The sequence below is a fragment of the Cardiocondyla obscurior genome, linkage group LG06, assembly GCF_019399895.1.
Source record: "Cardiocondyla obscurior isolate alpha-2009 linkage group LG06, Cobs3.1, whole genome shotgun sequence".
Classification (NCBI taxonomy): domain Eukaryota; kingdom Metazoa; phylum Arthropoda; class Insecta; order Hymenoptera; family Formicidae; genus Cardiocondyla; species Cardiocondyla obscurior.
The window spans coordinates 593264-619875 of record NC_091869.1 but is presented as its reverse complement, the minus strand read 5'-3'; the positions used below and the strand labels follow the sequence as shown (position 1 = coordinate 619875).

Sequence of the window (26612 nt, the reverse complement as noted above, 5' to 3'; positions counted from 1 at the left end):
TTTAATAATAATTAAATAGATATCTCAAACGTTGAATTATAAAAGAAATATTTTAATTATTTAATTATTAAAAAAATAACGAAAGTGGCGCTTGTAAATACTTTTACGCGCATTAAAATACTTCAATAAAAACGAAAAAGACGAATATAATCGATGCGATTTTAACGTTGAAAGATTTTACAGTAAATGGAAAAAAATGGATAGAAAGCGAATAAATTAAAAAGGGGAATGTGTTGCGCCAACTGGTGAAAATTGAAGTCGACATTTTTCGGCCGTCCATTCATTCTTTAATCAATGAATTCCCTATTGGATTTTGCCCCCTCAGAATTTTATTTGTGACCACAGCTCGTCAAGCTCAATTATCCATTTACTATAAACGACACAAATAATTTTTTTATATTACTCAGAAGGGAAAATCTTAATTAACTTAAAGTCCCTTTATGATCAAAATAATTGACATTTAACATTTAGCAAAATGCGTTTATTTTAGAATATCTTTCTCACCTTTAAATAAGCACAAATATCTAAATCTTTCAGTTCGCATAAATATAATGTCGTAAAATGCAATTAACGACTTTTAAACATTCGTTTGTTGCTTCTAAAAATAAGTTAACTAAAATTTCTTTATTTAAATTCTTTGCATACGATACAATAAAAAAGGAAGTCTTTTTTCTTTTCCTTTTTCGGGAAATAAAAATCTATTTCTCGAATAAAATTAACACAAAGCTTTTTTAATTCTTTCTCCTTGCTTTTAAAATTATCTATAATTAAAAAAAAGAGTGTATATTTTAACCATCGCATCCGAAATGTAATGCCTTTCGAAGTAATTACCATTGAGAGAAACATAATCTCACTTTCGGTACCTTCCCGTCCAGCTGTCGTGCGTGTTAAAACCCTTTATCTCTGCGAGTAGCTTGTATTGCCGCATTGTACAGTCGTAATCCAGTTTCTAGACATATCGAGATATCCACTCCCACAATAATGCCGGCATGATAGACGGGCGCGGAGGACGAGGGGGAGTCACGTAATTTGTAATCATGCGACGCATTATGATTCATCGCGATAAACCTGCGTGTGCTTCGCCTCACCCAGCAACGTGAGCGAGTATCAACACGTCTACATAATTGTGACCGATGGTCGCCCGATTTTCACAACACGCCTGCGAATCGACCGGGCAAACAACATCACTCGTTCAATCTGATGTTTTTGAAAATACGCGACCGATAAAAATATTGCCGGATTATTCGATAAAAATCATATTACCAGGGAATACTTCGCGGGAGATAGTGAATCTCGCGGTACATGCTCTCGCAACGTCAAATACATATATCGTTAGGGCGGAGGTAACGAAACCTATTTTTTAATTCTTCTTTAAGAAATAATTAAATGCATATACGTAATGTATTATATATGTAGGTATATCATCAATCAACTTTTTTTAGAGAAAGTATTTTTCTATCGTATGTAATTAATAATGCGATTGCGATAATAATTGTAATAATCGTACGAAATTTAAACGATTAAACCGTGGAAGCGCACAAGTTCTCTGGTTACTCTTTCAGAAATGTTTCGCCTTGCACTTCTTTATCGCGAATTATCGGATATAAAAATTCTGATTTCCACAAACGCCTGTATTGTTTGTGCCCCGCCGGGCCATCGTAAAAGTGACGAAGAAAACGAAGAGAGAAAAGGGTGGAATAACATTTCCATTTCGCTTTATTAAGCTCGGGACTTGGAAACCTCCTCCTCGCCACCGTTTGTTGCCGTCCTCCCGCGGCATAATTATTCTTCGTTGCAGCCGCGCGCAGCTTTTTTCCCCCTCGCCTTTCGAACGTTTTTCCTGCTTCTTGGCCGCGGTTTTATAATCGCCCGTTGTTTTAGGCGAATGGGAATTCCCTTATTCTCTCTTTCTCTTTTTCTGCCTGCCCACTCCCCCTCCCCACCCCCCGCCTTTATACGTCTCCGCTACTCTCCTTTCTTTTCCCGCGCCGTCTTTCGCGAAGGCACTTTCCCGGTTAACGACGGCGGGAAGAAAAATAAGTAGTGCCACTCATTTTTAATGCAGGACATAAAGCGCTGTGCATCTTGAGAGCAAGCGTGCGCGCGAAATCCACTCGCTAAATTGAATTTTAAAGGAACGTTCGGTTTAAAAACCGATTTGCAGTCGGAATAGAAAAGCCCGTGCCTCGAAAAAAAAAAAAAAAATTTGAAAGCGCAAGTAGTATGCGCTGGTACGAGCTCGGGTACAGTTACGGACATCGTGCGTCTGCCGGAGCTCGTGTTTCCTTAATGAGGGTGGTTTCCGAAACGAGTTTAATAAATGAGTGTCAATCTTTTTCGCGTACACAGTTGACATACTGCGTTCCCAGGAAAACTATTATGCAATTGACACTCCTCAATTATTAAAATCAGTTCTTCCTAGACCGAATAACAATTCTTTTTCTCTCGCTTGAGACTGACATATATAAATATTTCTTTTTTTAATAACATTTATAATTAATGTAATTATTTAAATATCTATAAAACACCGATTCAAATGTAAAGTACTGCAGCAATTATACAGGCCGAATAATGTCTCTATCAAATCTCCCAGCGACGCGAAACGTCGGAAATACTCCAGCTAACGGACTTCTCTCGACGTGGGTTTTCATCGTTACGCTTCTCGAGTTTAACAGCTCGTTTGCAATTGTTTGCTTGTCTCTCATCGCAGCAGTAAGTCGTCGAGATTTTTTGAAATAAAAGACGGAAAGAGAAAGCGGGAAAGCTGGTAAAACGGCAGCGCGCGGGGTTGGCGAAAATAGGATAAAGCAACGCGCGACGGGGAGGGCGAAACGAAAGAGATACTGCAAAAACTGAGCACACGGATTTTTACGAGCCGCTCGCGAAACGGAAGTCGATAAAAGAAGAGCGGACTTGTGCCTCCCGCGTCTCCGCCTGTACTGTAATTAATTATGAAACGTTCGGCGAGAAGCGGGGACAAAGCAAAGGGTTGGAGGAGGACGGTTAGGCGGTACGGGCGGCTATAAAAAATTCTCTATACGAGGCGCAGTCACCTCGTGGCCGTACTCGAGCGTGCATTCGCTCGGGCGCAGCGTTGTGACAGCGGGATTTTTCCGATCGTCCTATGTGAATAAGGGGAGAATTTATAGCAGCGGTAGTTAACCGGTATATATAGCGGCGACGTTAATGCTCTTGAATATAAGCGGAACGGTAACGTTAATGCAGTCGATTAAAGCGGCGTTTTTCACTTGTTTATGCGAACGATATAACGCGCGAGTGGAAAATAGCCGGGACAAACAAACGTCTATATTATTAATATACGTATACGTGAATAATTTATTAATATTATTAATGAAATCGTGATCCAATATTAGGAAGATTAGGAATATTTAAAAAATAAAACCTCGAAGAGGGACGGCGATGGAAATAAAAATTTAATTACGCGTGAAAATATTCATGCTGCTATATATTATTATCCGCGGGTACGGCCGAAGTGATTCTACGTAGGTGAAGTGAGATTTTGGCGGCTACGGAAGCTATTTTGAAAGGGCGCAGATCACAATGCGGTATTGCCTCGCTCAGCGCCGAAATAGACGGATTTTTGCAATCGCGGGGCGCCGAATGAAGTCTTTGATAACGGCCATTTCTAAAAGTGCTCCGGCATCTTTGAGAATTTCACCGTCGCCCCGAAAAGAGATGAAAGGATTCGTATTCCCGTTACGGTATTGCACGATACATCAAACGCAAAACAAATTTGTGCGCACACGAGGGACGCATTGTGATATCATAAGGTATCATAAGCGACGCTCGTGACCCTCTTCTCCAACGGCGCTTTCGTCCGTTCACCTCACGGGATGTAATCCCGCTGGCAACGACATTTCCGCTATACGTAGTAATGCAGAAAGACATTTCCACGGTGGCGATTCAATTCTCAACACCGCGTACTGAGACAGTATAAATGCGCTCGAAGAAGAAAATGTTATTTGACATCCGATATATTGTTTTGTTATAAACGAAAAATCTTTTAGAAAAAAAAGGAGAAATTTTTAAGTTAAATACAGTCATTTTTCTATTTTTAAAAAGTCGTGATAGATCGAATAAAATTCATTACAGCTATTTTTCCGCAATGCTGTATTTGTTCTCTCGCTTGGCTCCGATTTTGTTCCGCGAGAGTAAAATGTCAGTTTAATTTTTCTTAATTTTATTACTTTAAAATTTTTTTATAATTACTATCGCTTTTTTGCGTGTACTATGATTTTTCCCACCCGCAATTGTTACGCTAGAAAATACAAAAAACATGTGACTCACCGATTGATGGTGGCAGCAGGGGAGTTAGACAGCTGTGCATGACGATCCTGTAACAAACAAACATAAAATTAAATTATAGAGAGATCCATATTATGTGCATTGTAAAATTTTATTAACATAAATGTTTCACTCTAAAATCTCTAAATTAACAATCTATTTGTAATACTGAAATTGCACGATACCAGACAAGCGATAACGTAAAAATATTATTATTATTTATTTAATTAAAAAAAAAGATTTTTAATATTTTTTTTTATCTCATCAAATTATCGTTGATTAATTTTTATCTCTCTATAGTAAAAAGATTAATCACAAAGGGATGATTTAGTAAGACAAATCGCAATAAAACGTCCAATAACAGTCGCAGTTAAACGTATGGAGAGAAATTAATTAAACAAAGCGAATGCAAGAGGGCGAATATATCATATTGCAAATTGGTGAAATCAAAAAGTTGCTTTATGCACTTTTACGCGCAATGCACGGCTGATCACGTCGTTTGATTAATCAAAAAACTCGATTCATCTCGACGTAGCTTTATCGGTGCATTAACGGCGACACAATTCGCGTTTTACGTTCACATGCTCGACAATTTACCGTATTTGTGGTTGCAAAAAAAAATCCGCGTAGTAAACAATCGATAAAATACGGTGGCTGTCGCTGGTCATCATCAAATCTCCATGCGTTTATAAATAAACGGAATTGAGAAATTCGCGGAAATTTCGATGCATTATGAAACTTATTGAAAGATTAAAGCTTCTTAATTGCATCTCGACGGCTCTTGAATTCTTAAGCATTTGTAATTTACATTTTTATATCACAGTTGCAAAAAATCTTCCTGAAAAGATTGCAATTTTTAGTGTAAACGTTTCTACTAATTATATATTATTCCGTCAAGTAACTTCTCGACGTTACAATAAATTTCGCCTGAAACGCGAAATTATCCACCTAAATAAAAAGAATTCAGTTTGACGTCATAATTTATTTGTCCTGATTTATGACGAGTCGGTACAGGCGCTCGTTTTATTCACGACTCTCTTCGTTCTCATTCAAACTATCCGTGCGCGCCTAATGAAATATAATTTGTCGTCGTCGGAGAGTTTCACGTCGGATAGTTATAAATAACGGAAACGCTTTATCGCGCGATATTAAATCATTGCGCACTCTCGCTTTTCCTCCCCCTGCGTCTCCATCTTGCGAGCAGCATTTTGTCGCGCGGTAATTTGCCGTAATAACGATGAATTTCCCGAATTTTTCGGCTCTGGCAAACTGATCTCAATGGAATTCCTCTTTTACCTTCTTTTTTTTTCTTTTTTTTTTTTTACTTTTTCTCCGTAACGTCGAGTTTTAATCTTGCCCGCCGCGCTGCGGCGCGAGAAAAATGTTACAGGCGCATTCTTTATGTGCGGACTGGCGTTTTAATATGTACGGCGTCGATTCTGTTTCAGGATCCGGCATCAAGGTACCGATGGCCATTCTGAATTGCCTCTACGCCCGCCAATTGTGCTACGAGGATCCGTCGTGCAGCGCTATTTTAGAGATTATACCAAGAGTCTGCGGTCCGGAATTAGGTAAGTTAATTGCGACATTATTATTTTTCTTTTTTAGCAATTAAAAGTAATCAATTGTTTAACGTAAATAATTAATAAATTGTTGTGCTTATAAATACCTATATACCTATATACAGATAATTAATTATTACCAATACTGAATTCATATTGCAAATTTTAATACCGATACTACGTAAATTTAAGTTAATGCTAGTCAAAATTATGATATTCAAAGTAATGGATTATACATTATCACTGTATATTTAATTGAATTAAACATTTAATTTTAAATTCCATATATTAATTTTTTTTATTAAATAAAATAGAATTTTATATCTGCTTCAACTAATATCCAGTTTGAAAAATAAATTTTACAATTTCTAATGTACACTGAGAGACAGATATGGCATTTGCCGTGGCGACGGTGGTTAGCGTGTGACATTATCGTGATGTGTGTCGATCCTCACATGAAACCTATAGTTAGCTAATATACGCGCCTGCCACTGATTGTGAGAACCACCGAGAATTGAACGAGAGAACAATCACACTACTTCTTCTCCCGTTCTCTCGATCACATAAATGTAACCGACTTATTTATATGTTTCATTCTCGCAATTCTAATATCATGCACCTTTCGAGCAATATAAAATCTCTAAAAAAAAATATTCTTTATTTTTAAATTTAAAAATAATCCTAAAATAAAAAAGCAATCACTGCGTTCTACATAACGTGTGTGTGTGTGTGTGTGTTCTTTTTTTATTTGTATGCGAAATATCACAGAGATATTAGCAATAAATCACCCAATGTGGATCGATAAGTTGAAAAGCCTGCGTAAATATAAAAGACGAGATCGAAAGCAATCCATTCGTTGTACAAAATGAAAACCAAAACATTCGCTTTGTACCGACATTATATTTTATATTTTCATTTATATATGTATAATCTATTACTTGGCCTTTGATTAAACATAGTGTCGATTCTTACTAGAGAAATGAGATAGTGTGGCATAATCTGCTCATCACAATTTACAAAAAAAAAAAAAAGAAAAAAAAGAGAAAGAGAGAGAAAAAAAAATTATGAGAAGAGCTTTTAGTCTTCTACAAATTGTGCAATGTGTCAGTTTCGCAATATATTATTCATACATCCTATCTTGTAATAATCATAGGGCCCTAATGGGTCACACATGATTCGTGAAATCTCATATTAGTCCATGTAAAATAAAAGGCGGCTCGCGGGCGCGACAACGTCACATTTGAAATTTTGCGACGTCGCGTCGAGGCGTCGTGCCGCATTTCCATAAAATTTGCATGCGGATTCCGAAATCCCGAGGAATTTCTTATGGAAACGATGATGACATTAATGTCTGAATTTTAAATTCCGTATGAAAATATCAGCGAACTCGCCTAAAAGTGTCTTACCAACAATTTTTATAGATGAATATTGATTTATAAAAAATTATTTTAAACCTGTACTTGTAAATTGTAAAAGTTAAGTATACACGTCGTATAATATTTATAGAGTAAATCGCTATTAATTTTTTATGTATACGTTGTTACCGTAAAACGTTATCTCCGTCATGTATTTAGATCAACGTATCAAAAACCGTGAGCTCATCAAGTATGTTTCATGTACTTCTGCAAATTATTTAATTATGTCTAAACTTGTCACTGTTTTAATTAAATTTGCAATAAAACTTTCGGTTAAAAAAATTTTTTTTTTTTAATATTATGAATTATAATAGGCACCGTGAGCAAGTCTCGTATCAGACGTTGATAAATAAAAGGTATCGCTCGTCGCGCCATTCTTGAAACAGAAGTAAAAGCCTCAGTAGGTTTTCCGAAGCTAAAAGCTTTCCGAAAGCAGTGCCATTTGTTTTACTTTCGCCCGGGCGATTACATGATAGATTATTCACGTAACTTCTCAGTATCAGAAAGGAACGCGGAAGCCGCGGCATAAATCACAATGGACGGTGTCTTTGTTTTAAAAAGCCGCGTGCGCGCACTTGCACTATGTCGAACGAAATAAAATATATAACGATGTTCGTGCAGTCGCTCGTAGGCGAACTGCTTTTTAATGCAACACACGCCATTTTGCATTTTGCACGTCGACGACGACGAGGTTTGCGAGAGCTTCGAGCGCGTTTCTTGCAACACGACAGCGGCATTCCGTTTGCGATTAAGAAATAGACGGGGAAAAAAGAGTGACGACGAAGCTTCGTGACTATAGCACTATAGCATTATTATTTACACGTAGATGCAATTTTTATGCGACAATAATGATCCAAAAAGTTTACTTTTAAATAAAATGTTTAAGGCACTTAAGAGCCTAACCTGATAATTTAAGTTCCTTTTTATTTAACGTTTTATAACATTTAATATTTGATTTGCATAAAAAGATTATCGAATATTTTAATTACGGAAGTTCATCTGTTCCTTAAAATTTATAAGAATTATCGACATCTCTTAAGTACTTCAATATTAGCTAGATGTAAATCTCAAAACTTTACATAAAAAAAATTTTATTTTTAATTTCTTCTAATAATTCACATTTTATTTGAATCAAATTTTAATTAGATTCTATTATTTATGTTAAGGAATTTACACTAAATAAAAATAACTCGGAGAACCTTGCTTTTCCTTGATAATAACGCTGTCAACTTGACAATTAAAAGCGATAGATGTCTAGAATGACAACAGAATTTAGCGGTGTCGAGGATAATTTATAGTTTGCATTGCGATCGCCTGTAACGCGATTTCCATTCGGATGCGGCGAAGGAAAAAGATGCGACTGAGGGCGGTGGTGAAATAACGAGGGTGGGAAGAATGAGGTCGTCGACCGTCTTCTCTCGAGCTGTCCTCGTTACCTTGTTCTTTCTCTCTTTCCATCTCTCTCTCTCTCTCTCTCTTTCTCTTTTTCTCGTTACGATTGAAGATGGTGAGGAGAACTCAACTCCATACCTTTCGATTTCATCATTGAATTAATCACTCCCACGAGAACAATTATTCTGAAGAACCTTAAAGTCGACTGTGGAGTTCTAAAAATGCTTCTCGATGCGACGATGAGCGCAACAATTGTTCCGATTTAACAATTGCTCGTTTTTTTTATATTTATTATTATACATATATCGGCAAGCAAGGTATAGAAAAAGATAGATAAAAATATTTTAAATACTTGACATTATTTAAATTCAATGGATTAAAAAATTTATTTGAAAAAATTTAATCTTATTTCTGTCGCTTGCTAATTAAAATTGGTTTTAGCTTTAGAGACTAAGATACGCATGATACATTATACTAGTCCAAGTTAAATTCCCAGATTTTAATTGAGATAATTCATAGATAAAAAATTTAAGTAAACAAGTTAATTAGATTTTTTTTAATCTAGCCTTAAACTCGAAAGTAAACCATTTTTACATTACGTAGATATTGACTGCAATAATTAGCAAGAAGATCAACTAAAATTTAATCCACGCGACTATAATTTTAATTAATTTCTCTCACTAATGATGAATATTATACATGAATCGCAGGGATAATGTTACAGCTATGATAACACGGTTATTCAATCGCATGGAGATAACTGCTGCAAGAAACTTTCATTTTTTAGTTTAATATGATTTATCCTGTTCTCCAAATCGTATTTAATTCACTGGATATTATATCATAAAGTTTCCTCTTTCTTCAATCAATATTATGCAATCTATTGTTGACGATTATCACATGGCTAATAAATATCATTGTTTGTAAAATTAACCGTTTATTATATTATTATATTAATTCATGATTATATATATATTTTTTAATTTTAATCAACTATAATACGTGTTTATCAAGTTCAAACAAAATTAAAGCATAATATTGTTTTAATACTGTTTGTAGCATTGTCAGCCATAGTTTGCCTGTTTAGAAGCATTTTAAAGCATGATCAGATTTCCGATGCTATAATTATGATACTATATCTCGCAGCGAATACGATTAAATTAATAATCTGCATACAAATAAAACTATACGATACGTTTCACGTGATCATAAATTGAGCAAAATATTTTCCATGTCAATTTTAGCTTCAGTAATTTGTTTGTTTGTCTTTCTTTTTTTTTTAAGAACGTTCTTCAACAGAAACCGTTTTCTTTATTTTTTTTTTTTTTCAAGTTAATACTTTTTTTTCCTTCCCCTTTAAACCTTTTTAATTGCTTCATCGCTTCTCTCTTTTGAGGAAAATCATTTTTATCCGGCGGCGTCGTGGCTTAAACAAATCTCGCGAGAAGCGAAATAAGAGTTGAGTCCGCGTGGTTCATCTTACAAACTAGTGGCTTGTGAAATAAGGGTTTGTAAGCGGGATAATATTACCGGTACGGCCAGCCTTGCTGCGCCGCGGCCCCGTAGGACGATAATAACCTGCGTGGGAACGCGGCGTTGTACATCGACAACTTCCGGCTGACCTGTTTCTAGCCCCCTTCCGCCGCCGAAATTTCAGCTTGGACGGGCCATGCCGGAAGCCCCGTTGAGATCGATATCTCGATACGCGCGTTCCAGAGACCCGCACTATTAGCAGCCGGCCGCGATCGGCAAAGCCCGGCAAATATTCCTGAGTACATTAATTCCACGTTCTCGCACTTTATCCCTCAAAGATTCCCGAAAAAAAAATATCCCTTATTCGCTGCCGTAAAACATTTAATGTGAACCGTTCGTAGATAATTAATCTTCGAATTTTTAATAATACCTTTTCGTATATTTGTATATTAATCCGTGAAATCGATTCCGAACGAGCATTAACGTGATTTAAATTTGAGCTCGCGTAATAATTAAGATCTATTATGCCGGGTTAAACGTTAAGAAGTAAAAATATTAAAAATAAAACAAGAGAGTTAGAAATAGAATGGTAAATGATTAAATTGAACGAGAAAGTGACTAAATGAGAAACACGTCGAGACTCGTTATTGTCACAGAACGATTATTTGAGTCGATAGAGCGTAGATGGGAAAGGGATCCGACGTAGTAGTCGATAACATTCATCTTATGGGTCACTGAAGTGCGAAATAAGGGTGAATTACGTTACAATGCCATTCATGGTCACTCGTGCGACATTAATGATCTGCGCGGAAACACGAATTATGATAGAAGCCTATGCGATTCATATTCCACATTCGCGGTCTCGAGACGAATAAACTGGCATAACGAGTGGCAAATTCAACTAGAATACCTTCTTACCTTCACCGAGGTATATTTGAAAAGCATAAGAATTTCTTAACAAGCAGATTTGAAGAAGGTACTTTAAAAGAAGTTAATTAGCTGTAGAAAGATTTTTAACAGTAAAGATTATTATTTCGATAAATACGCCGCGATTCGACGAACGTCTATAGCTTTTGCCTTTTTTATTAACGTATCCTGAACAATTTGTAAGTCATATTGTGCTCGTCCGTCACGAAAAATCGGTAGTATCGTTAAAAAAAGTTTGTTTAAAAAAAAAAATTGTTTTTATGTTTTCTAATAGCCAATAAAAATACAAAAGAAAAATGGCGATACGCGGAGGTTCCGCAGATATGTAAAAGAAAAAAAAGACTAACGCGGGCTAAAAATTGGTTCGAAATGACGGGCAATGCGCCTTTTCGGCCAGTATTGCATGTTTTGCCCGTCATGATAAACAGATTGTAACGATAGTACGTGTAACGTGTCTCCGGTTGCGCGTCCGCACTAATCCTGCGGGATGCACTTCAAAAGTTTTAAATTCTAAGTGCTAGAGAGTTTGGATGTGTTTCACAAAAGTTGTATGTGACTTATGTGACGAAGTCGCGGTAACTTATTTACGATACAATCGGGACTCAAAAACTACGTAGCAGCAATACAGTACCATCGATAATTGCGATAAAATAGACCTGATTTCTTTTTTTTTTTAATGTATAATTTCTTTCAACTGTGCAATACTTTTTCTTATTTGGTAACTCTTTAAAGATAAATTTATTTAAATAATAAAAAAATAATAATTTTTTGACAGTCAGCTTGTCGCGAAAAAAAAATCTTTCGCAGTGTCACGCGAATAAATCTAAAAGGAACTCCCGGGGAAATGAACGACATCGGCTCGTTCAACGCGGTGGAGGTGTGCAAAAGGAGCTTTGCCGGTAGAATGTACACATTGACGCTTCCACAGAGCCGGAAATCCCGGTACCGACTACCATCCATTCCACCGATTCTGCCAAGGCAGCTGGTTAGCCACCGCGGGCTGTCAAGCGCACAACCCGGAGCGAGTCCAAAGGCGCGTTTGGACCACTCAGGAGATTTCGGTCCGACTCCAAAGTGGAGGTTGTATCGCTCTTCTTGAACCGCACGTTCGCCGTTGCAAGTGCAGCAAGACGCACAACACCAACGGCAATGTCGGAGTCACTGTCGCTGACTTGCGGATCGACCGCACAGCCAATCGCATTTTGCCATGAAATTTCGCCACTTTGCAAACGGATGGAAAAATTCGCGTAGAAATGACAACGTGAGATATATTCGTGAAAAGTTGATCAGAAAATATGAAGATTCCTATGTAAAATCGCGACAGCAGAACGCTAATAATGAATATCGAGCATCATTTCCGATATTGAAACTTGGACTATAAAATAGGTACACATATGTATTAACATTAAATTAATTATCCAATATCAACTAAATACATCAGCAGAATACAATATCGTTAAATGATAGTCTCGTAGTAAAACAATATTGATGATTTTGCGAAAATTGAGAATATTATGATTGTTAATTGAAGACGTTTAGAATTTATAATTATTTACCACGTTTTTCTAGATATTATACAAAATGTCTGTATTTAGTTAAAAAAAGGGGGACATTTTTTTAAATGTATTTATCTCAAGCTTTTATAATAATAAATAACGTTATAATATACCCTACAATTTAAATGCCTGAAAAGCATCGAGATGCATTATATATTTCTCTCTTTTTGGTTCGCGCAATCTTTATAATGCAACTGTTGTATTTCCCTCGAAAAGTTCAGCGCCAAACCTGTGCAGATCCTATTTTTTAGTATTAAAATACCAACCAGAATTGGATTAATAAATATACAAGTAACGCACCATGCACGATGTCGCTTAATATTTGCCTCTCACTTATTTACAAACGGAACAGAAAGAACGCTTGTTGCATCGTTACCATGGGCTGGCGAATAGTTACTGCAGAATATATTCAACGTAGCGGTGATATTTCAGACCGCGGAAGCAATATGGCGGGCTGCATAAGCGCCAAATCATAAATAAAACCACTCACATTGCCTCGCGCTCGTTGAGAATATCGAGAAAGATTATATTATAGGAAGATATATTTTCAGAATTGCCTTAGAAATAATATTTATTTGTGTCTTATTAAAGAAGACAATTGATAATTAGAAATCGGAGATATTATCGGTCATATCTAAATAAGATTATCAGTTGTTTAAATATTTAAAATTGCTGTTGTGAATGCAGCACGAATTGTACAACCTATTTAATCCATTTTGAGAATTATACCAGACAAAAATAGCAAATGACGTTTGTGCACAATAATTAATAAATATTTTTTTCACCAATAATTCGTGAGTCCCTGTTTTTAAATAACCCGTTGATTAAATTTTTTGTCACCTCTCATTTTACTCATATTCCATTAATTTTAAAATGCGTACGAAAGATATTTTCCCTGCGCGTTGAATTAGAATCCAGGCTTGCTTTGCCGATAATCAATCGATGGTTAGTTTATCGGTCGTTATCCAATTGATAATACAACGACAGTTGAAATGCGAGTAACACGTCGTAACGCGATTTCAATTTTACCTTTAATCAAGTCGTTGAATGCACCGTGAGAACGTGAGCCTCAGCCTTTATAGCATTATATATGTATAATCAAACGTACGATGCACGCTGATTTGCGTGCGGTGCTAAATTACCAACGTAAATAATCTACGACGTCATCTTGCATGAACTGATCGGCATAATATACCAATGCCATAAATTAATAAATATCATAATTTTCATATGCATTGCAAAATTAAAAAAAGAAATTACAAAATTATTCTGCTAATTAATTTTAATAGTTGCAATTGAATTATGCAACAAATTTGCAATTTAATTATAGAAATATTTGCATGTGATATAAGTAATTTAAGTCAATATTAATTGCCAATAATAATTCTTTTTACAATTGTTTAATTTCTGAATGTTGAATTTTATCAAAAGAGTACGAGCAATTATTGAAGTAATCAAAAAGTCAAAATACGAATAGGTGCAGCGAGTAATTTATTACAAAATTTAATTATAATAAGCAAACCAAGCTTTATAAGAATAAATACCCAGAACAAACTTGTGTTGTAAATATACGATAATTCGAAACAATTACAAAATTAGTATATATCATTAATATAAATTCAAAATTATTATTTAAATAAAAATATAAAAAATTTGCCGATAATTGCATAAATTTTGATAGCAAAATGTAAACACAACTGACGTCCGTTCTCGTAATTTCGCGAAAATAAAAGTTTAGAATATAATTTTCTCTAAAAAATAAAAAAAATGGAAGCAATTGATACACGATGATACTGTGGACAAGTTTTCAATTTAGAAACGGAGTGTAGGAGTTTCACCCCTGTTTTTACGCGAATTCCATTTACGGTTTCGGCCTAAAACAATAACTCCAAAATGGAGAGAACGGCGGCACTCAACGAGGGTTTCTTTCACCCAATGACGTAAAATTTTATAAGTCCTATACGAATTTTATGCATTCCTTTCCGTTTTATCTAACGTTTCGTTCGTTCTTTCCGTTTATTACGCCTATTATCTATTTGATATAAAAACACAGTTCTGAATCGAATATTTCGTTTACGCAGCAACGTTTGTGGAGAAAAAAGGATAAGGATACGCAACAACTGCTGATAACGATGCTTTATACAAAAGGAAAAAAAAAAAAAAAAATAGAAGACCTCTTTACTTCAGCGGATTATAAAAATTTTTGAATCGTGCGTCATCCTCCTGACGAAAACTTTTTGCGAGAAAGGAGCAATGCGATGGCCATTAACGTAAAGTCGAGGGAAATTCTTGACCCAGTACTTTCGCGAGAGTTGTAGGGCCGCGTGGTTTGAGTGGACTTTGAAATCCAGCGTCATCAGGTTGAGTGAGTTTTTGAGTGAGCAGCTGCTACTCATCGTCGTTTAGCATCACTAATGTCGGAGAAGTAGCCATTTTTTTCCCGGAGATATTTTTTTTTAATTCCGCTATCTCTTGTCCGAATAATCTCACTGTCTCATTGTACATTTAATAGTAATTTAATAGCAATGCTATTAAAGTACAACGCGACATACTAAGCTGCGTGACAACTCTGCATTTTATTATCGGAGAAAATTTTATCGGATTCGTGAAAAACATTTCTCGAAAGGGAAGGAAAAAAATAATCCTTAAGATTAGCTCGTCAATTTTTCGATTTTATGGCGCTTGTTCGAAATGACACGAGCTATTCGCACCCTTCTTAACTGTCAATTGCGGTGTCGTTTATTCCCTCAAAAAGGCCGGCTCAAAAAAAAAAAAAATAAAATAAAAAAAATAAAAAAAGGGATGAGCGCGCCCGCCACGCGATAAGGCGTGGAGCGACGGTGATGCGGGGTGAGGGGTCGGTTTGTACAGGCTGACAGAAGGATAGCATTGTTCGGAAGTACAATGTACGTTGTTATGCCAAAGCGGCATGCACGACCCTCGAGCACAATGGCGTCAGTGCGGGAGGAAGATAGTGCGAACCCGCGAGGAGAGAATACGCGTCGTCAGTTTCGGGTGGCGGAGACTGCAACTTTTCCCCCGGCCGTTCTCTCTCTCTTTCTCTCTTTCCCCGGCGCACTTTTTTTCCCCCCCGATACTGTTTTTTCCCATCCATGAATTATAGCTCACGGTAGAACGATTCTGGAACGTTCGCGCTTTTTATGGAGCCGCGGCGCCGTTCATCACCGCAGGATGTTCCCGGATACACACTCCGATAATTAAAGCGGAGCAGGACCTCGCGGGACAAGAGTCCAGCCTTATTTATTTTCGTCATTGTTTCGGCAAGAAATTTTTGCTTTAGATTTTAACGCGCGGCGAAAGTAATATAATTGTACGTTTCCGGTTAGAGAAAAAAAGCCACCGCGTGAAAATTAATTCGCAAATTTAAATAATAGTAATTAAAAGCGAACATAATGTCTTATATCAAATAATCAAGAAAAGGTATAAAATATAAACCCAACGCTAATCAAGTTTTACGAATAAAGAATCAGTTGCAAAATAGTTAAAAAAAAAATGTTTATAAAATTTTATATTATTTATCTTGTATTAATCGTTATAATATAAATACGGACCAGCATTTCAATGTACTGCAGGGCATCCATAAAATAATTTTCGCAAAAGCACTTGTAAAATATATAACTTTCGTTCAATCAGTAAGTTAAAAATATTACGAGAACAATGCAATAATAGAATGAATTTTGGTTGTAATTATTACAACTGTTCGAAAACACAAACGCGTCAAAAACAGTCATGTGCCTGCAAGTGATAGTCGTGCGCCGAATTCAAAGCTGTGCTCTTGTACATATTTCCTCGCGGTCGCTGCACGAGAATGAAAAGTCCGTTTCCCGACTTTCCTAGCAGCTGATAGTTTGTTTGCCTCGTCCCAGCTAGTTTTTTTTTTTTCTCTCTTTTTTCTCCCCGTCTCTGCGCGTACGCTGTACGTAACACACTTTCGCGTAATGGACGTACATTCTCTAGATACCTACTAGCAATATAAGAATATCCCGGAGCAGCGGAAATTTAATATTTACAGTAATACTGAAAATTATCACAGCCATTTGATTGTCAATCAATCAGTGGAAATCAGTCGTTTCCGATAACGTGTCAATAAACGTGAAATATCTTTCCGCGATTTAATTTGATTCTCTGGATACCTTTCCGTGATTAATTTTTTAAATAAATATCTCTCACGGCTTATATTTCAATTATCATTAGCTATTTTTGCCAATTACTTTCTTTCATATAACGAATTATTTGTCGGAAATGTTATCTTGTCCATCATGTTTTATTCCGCATATTATTATTTGCGTAGCAGCTATTTAGTCGTATTACGGCGCTCTTCATTTTGACAATTATTCTCTTACAGCACCGATGGAAATTTACGTGAATGCCTGCATTTTGATAAATACGCCGAGTCGCGGAGATAACTTCTATTTGCGATTGCATAAAAACAGCTTTAAAGTGCTATTAATTTTGTCACCGTCAATGCAACGAGACTTTTCATTTCCTTCAAAATTTATTATTTGCGATTTGTCACAGAAAGTTCGTATAATGCGATATTGAATTTAATATAAATGTTAACAGATAACAGACTGACTTGTCAGGAATCAGTGTAACAAAAAGTAATTATCAAGTTTATCGAAACTTAAATCAAAATAGTTATTCGAAACTATTAATGGATTGCTAATTAATAAATAGGAAGAAAGTTTGAAACAGAAAATTAGTTTGTGATTTTATATATTTTTCATTATAAGTAATAAAATACTTGAAACTTTTATAATTGAGATAACTCTGCGTTATCGTGTAGTTCTGTTATTATTATTATTTTTTTTTTATCGTAAATTTAATTGTCATTAAATGTTAATTCACAACATCCTAAGTTCCTGATCTACAAATTTGGTTGCTATGTCGATCTCTATTTCGTCAAGAAGGACCGATGTAAATTAGTATTCCTTTCGTAAAGATTCGAAACGGCTGACCCACTAAGAAATTACTCTCCTGTCACAATATTAGCCTCTGAAACTCCTCGCAGAAACTTTTTTGTCTGTAAGTTCCAAACTACCGGGGATATTCCCTTTTAAGTGCCCTGCTTCGTGTTTAATGAAAGGACGTGGGTGCAAGGCGGGACGGTCCGGGATGGGGTTGAACATTGGAAACGATGGAATGAATTGAAGAGGGGCAAGGAAGCGTCAGGTGATAACATCAGAATGTAATTGAAACTTTCGCGCTGCTGCTCCGTCATTTTTCTGTCTGACATTCGGCTACGACGACGACGACGACAACGTCGACATCAACGGTAACGCCGACATCTGGATTCATTACTTATAGTCTGGCAACGCTCGGTTATTACGAAACTTACGGTGTCTCGGGATAGTAATTAAGGCGGCCTCTCACTTCCATTCTTTCTCCGAACGACGTTGTACTAATTAAGCTGCAAGCGCTTGAATCTTGAATAAAGCTCGAAACGGGTTTTAAAAGAAAACGATTAGACATTGAAATTGTCTCGGTCGAAGAAAACCGATACTACGCGAAAAAATTATTCAGTATGCAGAGGATTGAAACACGTATCGCCATCGTATACGAATGTAAAGCTCAGTGTATTAAAGTTGTCATTAAATTAAAAAAAATTCCATTCTAATTATTTCACGTATTTTCTAGTTTTACTATTTAATTTGTTTTCATTAGCGAATAAATTTTTCGTTAGATCTACCGTTTCGATATAACACCCAGAACACGTCAACAGCTTAACAAATTATTTGTGCAGTCTATGATTTTCGATTGTTCGACGAAAACGATCGGATCAATGTCGAAACAGAAGCGAACAAAAAAATTAATTGTTCCCTAGAGACCTCGCGTCATCGCGTTTTACAACGATCTGCAGGTTCGCTTTATTTTTTTCATTTTCCTTTTTTTCTTTTTTTTTTTCCAAACCATATATACACATAGTATATATATCCTCGCGAAAATGCGTCATTGTATTGCTGGCTTTTCGCGTATTCGCATCGATTTAAAGCTACCACATATGTATCAATTTAGGAGCATAAGTGTAGCGTATTAGCCCGTCGTCGAATTGAAAATTTGACATAAATTCTATTAAACAATAGGACAACTTATATTCGGTACGCTATTAGTCATGCGGCTTGTACGTTACACTGTCGAGCCAATTTGCGCGCAATGGCCCGGTATCGCGTGCTAAATTCACACGTGCTATTTGTCACTCGGCCGAAACATTGTTGCATCGCTTTAATAATAATTTCGCGGTTACAGTGGCATGCTCGACGGTGACGGTGAAAAAGTGTCAGGCGGCCCTGCGCACTCTGCAGGCTTTCACTTTCTTCCGACCGACGTGCCTCTGCAGGGAGCCGCATGTCGATCCGGACTGCAACAGCTTCCTAAACTTCCTGTTCGACCACCCCTGCGACTACGTGGAGTGGAAAGGTAAGAATCTACGTTCGCGGTGTAATAAACCTAAGCTTTTTCTTTATGTCCGTGCATATATTGTTAATTCAATTTTTTTTTAACGCGCGCAACACTATAATATTGAGACACAAACGGTGCATTTTTATTTTCAAACTACATATAATAAAATTGTAAATAAATTGATTATAAATTCTGTCCGCAATTAATGCACTCGCCGTAAAGTTGTGGATAAAAAGCAGTGTTTTTAAATTAATATCGATAAAATGATGATCAAAGGCTTATTGCGTTTAATCACTAATCACCTATAGATCAGGCTAAATCGTAAATGCACATAGGAAGGCTACGAATATAATTCGACGAAGTAATAAGTTGTGCAATTAGGCCACTCTGGATCGTAGCTTAATTACATTTATCCTGCCGAAAGCCGGTCATACGAGTGCAAGGCGGATAATGGAAACCCCGCGCACCTGGCGCCGGCTACGAAACCAGAAAGCTTCGGCACTTAATGAGATTAAATTCGCTCCCGTGCCTCGAAAAAGGAAGAAAAAGCAGGAAGCAAGGGCGCAAAAAAAGGGGAGAAAAAAAAAAAATCAGCGAACTACGCGCTAAATTGTATGTTATGTATCAAGTGATACGAGTCAAGTGGTTGATTTTTTAAAACTTTAGAAGTTTAATGACCCGCGAGTTTTAGATTTTTTTTTATTTTTTTTTTTAAGTAAAGGCATTCTCGCGTTTAAGTAAATATAACCATTTATTAAAGTTTAAAGGAGAAACATAATGTTTAATAATAATATGTGTAAAAATATAACTTTCTCAGATTTTCGGGTTTTGTTAATGCGTGTATAAATTTTTATTTTATAACGTTTTTTTTTTAAGTCCTATTTTCTTTGTTTTAATAGTAGTTTTTAAGAAAATAAAAAAAAAGTTCACATTTTATTTCTTTTATATCTTTACAGATAAAGATCCATATCCGGTGGACGCGTTGCCGACGTGCAATCATGCACTTAATCTCTGTCTACGTGGGAAACCTTGCAGTCAGATCTACAAAGATTTCAAAACCAACTGCAAGATACAAGAAGGCCAGTGCAAAATGGAGAATCGGTGAGCGAGCTAAAAGTTTTAAATTTATCTGCTTTTTATTTATTAATCCATCTTCCAGTTTTATATCCTCGTTGCACCGTAATATTGTAGAAATAACGCAGAGTTTGATGCGTTTAAATCGAAAAACTAGATTTGCGGTAATAAAATAACACAAATGTTTGCTTTGAAATAAAGAGATGCGTGATGGAAGAATTAATTGAAAGACTCGACGAGCTATAGAGATATCTATTTACCTTCTGCTGTTCGTTTTTCATCCATTAATATGTAATATAACAATACCACAACTTTATGATATTACTTATTCATCGAATATAAAAATTTACGTAAGTTTTTAAACAAATGCAAACGGGGAAAATCATTTCGAGTGGAAATTGAGCCTAACCGTTATCTAATAACTAGCCCATTTGTGGTTTATCTCGTGACTGTCTAGCAAAACTGTCTAGCATTGAGCCAGAAATGTAACGCTCAAATCATCTAATTGTAAGTACGACAATTATTACTGATTAATAACAAGCTGGAAAAGCTAGATATCTAAACGTTTTTCGTTGCGTACTAGTCTACTACGCGTACTGATCTAGCTAACGCGCGCTCGATTGCCGCGGTTGTTGACCTCCGGGCTCGCGGCCCGCGCTTCCACTACACGGCCCATGCGGTTCGATGGCCGCCGACGTAAACAGACTCACGTGATTACGGCGCGCGAGGCAGTCGGCGGGTCCGGTGGTCGGCGCGCGAGGCAGTCGGTGGGTCCGGCGGCCGACGCGTGAGACAGCCGGTCGCCAGACCCGCCGACAATCTTTTTTTTTTTTTTTTAATGACAACCTCACACTAGCTGAGGAATATATTTAATCTGCGCGATCTAATAACTGGCTGCAAAATCAAAATAGTTAAATGAATTTCTCCTCGGATTATTTTATTTTGTAGCAGTAAAATTATATTTTAAAAATCACGCAAGATACGTATATAAAAATTGGATGTTGTATTATTTAGAAAAAATTAAGTTATACAACTGATTTGATACCGTACGCAAAATTTTTACTTTAATTATCTCAAATGTCTGCAAAGCTAGCTTTACGAACACGATTTAATACCATTATCCTGTAGATTTCTATTTTAAAATCCACGCAAAAGACAGAGAGCGAGAGAGAGAGAGAGAGAGAGAGAGAGAGAGAGAGAGAGAGAGAGAGAGAGAGAGAGAGAGAGAAGGGGAATTAGTTGCATTCGAGTTAGTTAAGTAACTCGTTGCTGAAATTAGTTGCATCACCAGCGATAAATAATTTAAAGGGGCGAAGGGCAGTTTGGCGGAGTATTCGCGAAGACAAACGGTACGCCGATGGGCGCGTGGTTAATTAATTGTTTGCATGTAATTAACTCGTAGGAACAAAGCAAGGGAATTGTCGCGAAGGGTCGCGCATCGACAGTAAATTACATTTTCCACCGTAGTTTTAAAAGTTGCGCGACTCGCGCCGCGCTATCTCGTTTTATTTTGCCGCGGAAATTCCGCGGCCACTTTGTCCCGATCCCATTAAACCCCGAGATACGAGCCTCTCTAGTCTAGTATCGTAACTCCGCCGAGTTAACGCCGAGGCCAGAGTCTGCTAAACTTTTGAGATCGGCCACGATGTATCCAAGAGCGTACCTAAAGTTGCGATCTATCCAAGCGTAGATAGTTTATTGAGTTGTCACTTTTTTTGCGCAACACAGAATTTTTTAAATGATTTAAAAAATTGCTTTTCACCGAAATAATCAAGGAAATGTAGAATATTTCTAGTATCTCTTTTGATAAATTTTAATAAAATTTAATATAAAATTAATATAAAAAAAATATAAAAATTAATATCTCTTGTGTAAAAAGGACTTTAATAATATATATACATTCCAACTAATTGAAAGGCAAACTAAATTTTTATTAATTTATTTCCGTTAACGATCACGTTAATTTTTTTTTTTAATAAAATATTGATATTCTAACTGCCATTATCAACGTGCAAAATTAGTTCGCTAATTGTATAAAGAAATAACACGGATGTCGCAAGCGTTAAAGTCACGAGGCGAAAGCATTGTTGAAAAACGTTGAATTATATTGGTCGGAAGTAATCGACGGGCTCGCTGCACCTGCATGCAAAGCCACATAATTTCCTTCGTGGAAACGAATTAGCTCGTTACATTGCCACCTCGTTCTCTTTATTGTAATTCTTAAAAAAGAGCATGGGTAGAATATGTATAGATCAGTTTAATCAATTCTGTTTCGCAGAAAATTCTCAAGACAATAAAGTTGTAATATAATATGACGTTAAAATTAAAAACTTAGTTAAAGTCATGCGACTCAAAAATATAATTTTGCCGAAATCAATCAATTTTAATTATAATATCTAAATACAAATTTCTTAATTTAAATATGCAATTACTTGAGAAAATAATTGTTTTTTAAATTTTTATGTATGTGTAAATGTACAACATACGATAGTATTTCATATATCTGTTACGTGTATAATATTATTTGTAACTGATACCGAAAGTGTATTGTTACACATAATTAAATCTGCAGGACTGTATTATTTCCCTCGTATTTCTTCCCCCGAGCAATATTCGTTTTTTCTTGCTAAGATCAAGCCGAGCTTTAGCAGGCGTGACTCGTCGCGGTTTTTACAACAAACATTAATTAAATTAACGGGATCATTAATTGTGGCTTCTCGGGTTACTCGAAGATCTTGTATCTCCGTAAATTCGCGCAAACTGCCCAAAGGACGACTTTATGGTCAACTTCGCATCTTTATGAAGTGATTAGATGCAAGAAGTACATTTCGCAGTTGTGCTCTCGCACAACGTTACCGTGACTTTATTACTTGATTATAACATTAAAAGCCAATCTACAACGTATACGTTTACGATGCAGCATATATAAAAAAAAATAATTTACTGTTAATGAAGATTTTAAAAATTGCAGTTTCACAAACGGAAATATTAAAATACGACAGAGTAATATTCAATAAATGTCGAGGCGATAGATTAACCGGCGACGCTACAAAATAATATCGCGTTTTTACGAGTCGCGTCACGGACACGGTTCTGCAAATTCCGGAGAAATCCGTAAAGTTCCTAAGACCTCGTCCTCCTACCGCTCTCCGCTGCGATAGTGTTCTCCTTATCCGTAATAACATTGAAATTCAATCCCACGTTGCTCCCGATAAAAGTAAACTTCGCCGATGAAGTTCCCCGATCATCGGTCTTTATCCCTGTTCCCATTTTCCTTTAATCTGCGATACCGAGATCGAGCAAGATGCTAGATTCGCCGATCGATATCGTTCGTTATCGTCTTTCTATATTTTTTAAAGGGATCACCCGAGTTATTCAGCCTTTACTATAACGGCACTGATAATTAAACTCGGATCAAATAAACATTATTAGATTCCTCAGCGTGGAAGACACTGTTTAATAATCCGCGCCAAATATTAATTTTAGCAATATTAATAAAAAAAAATTAAAAAAAATAAAAAAACGTTATTTCCTTATAATAAGATATTAAAATCTACAAGTATTAAAATATTTATTACGAACAATATCGTCAGCCTAAAGGAACAAGTATGTAACTAAGCAATAAGATTTATTAATAATTAATTTATATATTAGTATAAATTCCTATGCTTCCCACTTGTTAAATATTAATCATACAGCAAATTTTTTAAGCTGATTTGTTGTATTAAATTCCATGCATTTGTGTTGTTAAATTGTAAAAATTAGCTTTCCCCTTTTCTTTAAATTAATTTAATCTGTCAACAAATTTACACGTCCTTCTTTATAAACTTTTCTCTCATCTCCTTTTGCGACATTCTTGTCATTGCCAAAGACATAACACCGAGGATCTTCCAGATCATTGAAGGGATGAGTTTAAAAAAAAAAAAAGAAAAAAAAAATAGGAAAGACTACCTTCGTTCTCTTATTGCATTCGGCGGCTCAATTAGCAGAATTGAGAACTTGTCGATGGGCAAAGAATGTAACGAGTTCAATATCGAAGCGCCAACCCTTACAGACGTAGAAAATCCTTCCCCCCCGACCCTCTATCCCTGACGTGTCAATAAGCTTCTATGCCACTTCTGTCGCACAAGTTGCTCTCGAGAAAACGTCGCGAGCTTATCCTTTAAAGAAACGCAATATTGCTCTTCGTTTAATTGACATCGATGGCTTGATCGACTATAATAACACAATTAATTATTGTATTATCAACGTCGCGTCAAGCAAATATACATCATTCTAAAAATAAAACTCTACTTATTTTCCTGGCGAAAGAATTTAAAGGGTTACGCGGAGAACAGTTTATATATTATATTTTTTTCAATTCGAGATAAAAAAAAAAAAATTTTGAAAAATGTACTTTTACAGCCGATTAAAATATATTTATATCACAACATATAAACTGTTTTTTTTAAATTATTTTTCTTTTTTTATGTTTAAAATTATTTTATTTTAATTATTTAGATACTCTCCGACAAGTATACTTGTATTTTGTGATAATAATAATTTGCTAGTTCAAATTGAGTTTGAAATCAAAATCTGAAATTACAAACGTCGGATTATAGGGGTTCTGTATCGATATCCCATTGTTCGCATTAGCATTTAAAATATCAAGCTATACATATGCTACCATACGTTGCAGTCGGCACTTCATATGAAAACGTGAGCTGTGTATTAAATTTGGTATTAGCATACTGTCGATAGGTATTCATATTGCTATTTAAAATTGAAATAATATATCATATTTGATAGACAGTTTATATAAACGAAATTATTAATATCGTGTATAAGATTCGCATACACGATATAAATCTGAAAATCTCATTCGTATAACAATCACTTACGTAAAATATATACTACATATATTATTCCGAAAGTAGATTACATTCGCTGTTGTCAATACTAATTTTATTTTTCCTAAAATTAGCTCTAATTAAAAAAATGCGTTCTTTATTCATCCTTAAAAATTCCTTCAATTTGCAAGAGCAGGTTTATCAGTTTTCCGTATATTGTACATTTCGTTCAGTTCTACCGTCTTAACATTTTATTATAATTATATAACTTAGTTTCGTTAAATTATAATATATAAAATATAACTTAGTTTCGTTAAATTTAACATGCGGAAATTAATTAGAATCGTGGACAAATCTGTAAACGACAGCGTCGCTGTAAATTTAAATTATCTCGCGTAATCAACGACGAGTACTTTCGTGAAACTGAGCGAGCAGCGCGAGTAATGGCGTTCGCATTACAGATTAGCGAAATTGATATTAATTAGGACGATGAGTTGCGTAGAAGGTGATGGGTGCCCCACGCTACAGGAAGGGGAGAGGCAACCTAAAGTCGGAGGCACTATCGTGTGGTTTAACTACCCACTTACATGTTGCTGGAAACTTTGGATCCCGCGGGCGCGCACCGTGCGGATTTTCTACTGCCATCTCCCTCACCATCCCCTTCCCCCAATCTAGTACGAGTATCGTTAAAGGGTGCAGCTTGGTGTTTCAAGGGCCGGAAGAAAGAGGATCCTTAAGCAAGGAGGAAATTGTCTTTCCTCCTCGAAGGCGGAAATTTTCTTGCCGCGCGCGTCGAGTTTCTTGCGTGAACGAAGCGCGGTTGTGAGATAGGGGGATGGCTGTACCGTTGGCTGCGTCGCCGGATGCGTTGGGGTTTGCGTCACAGATTAATCTCGGATTAATAATTAAAACGACAGAGTTTACGACAAGCGCGGCGGCAAGACGAGTTGGCAGGAAAAATAATACTCCTAATCTACAGCTCCGTTATTTTCTCGCGTACGTTATTTATTACGCGATATTATTTCGCCCGCCGTTTCGAAAATATAGCAATTCCATCTTGTCACGAAATGTTTTATTATTGTATTAAATATATACAATACGCGCGCGCGGATGTGTGTATGTGTGTTCGTGTGTGTTCATAAATTTTTGTTTCATTTTATAAACCAAAGTGGAAGGCGCACTGATTTTCGTGAAGGTTCGAAATGGTCTCCTTACAAGATTGTTACAAAGTGTAGTGTCATTCGTCGGAGGCCCGATTGGCCCAACAATGTAGAATTTTCTTTCGCCCTAGCGAGTTATTCATTTTTCAAGCGGCAATACACCATCTTTCTCCCTGACGAGTGAATCGTCTTGAAGACGAAGCCGGAGAGAGTGCGCTTTCTAAAAAGCTGCCGCTTTTCCGCTCTTTTCGGCCGCTTGACGAAGACAAACCTTCCACAGCGGCACGTTTCGACCGCCTGCGGGATAGCGAAGGAATATCCACTCACGTAGAAGAAAAGCGGAGAATACAATACACTTTCTTTTTTTTGGGGGAGGGAGGTGCGCAATATGACTCTTTTAAGAAGAAAGCTTAACATTTTTTTTATTGAATCTTTGTGCGCGTATTGTAACTTGATCCGAGATATATTAACCGAAATAGACGTTGGGAATAATTTGCGG

The 26612-nt window shown here is 36.2% G+C and overlaps 1 protein-coding gene and 1 long non-coding RNA gene across 9 annotated transcripts in view; one reads left to right on the top strand and one right to left on the bottom strand.

The window, feature by feature from the left end:
* The window catches only part of Gfrl (Glial cell line-derived neurotrophic family receptor-like), a 223754-nt gene that overhangs the window by 98564 nt on the left and 98578 nt on the right, over positions 1-26612 (top strand). For all 3 annotated transcript variants that reach the window (XM_070658458.1, XM_070658459.1, XM_070658460.1), the window contains exons 2-4: positions 5754-5876; positions 18898-19068; positions 20007-20151. In XM_070658458.1, the coding sequence (XP_070514559.1) occupies positions 5754-5876; positions 18898-19068; positions 20007-20151 (439 nt within the window). The remainder of the gene's footprint in view (positions 1-5753; positions 5877-18897; positions 19069-20006; positions 20152-26612) is intronic.
* LOC139103628 (uncharacterized) overlaps positions 1-26612 on the bottom strand; it is an 80117-nt gene that overhangs the window by 13104 nt on the left and 40401 nt on the right. For all 6 annotated transcript variants that reach the window (XR_011545924.1, XR_011545929.1, XR_011545928.1 and 3 more), the window contains exon 5: positions 4309-4355. This is a non-coding gene — a long non-coding RNA (uncharacterized lncRNA). The remainder of the gene's footprint in view (positions 1-4308; positions 4356-26612) is intronic.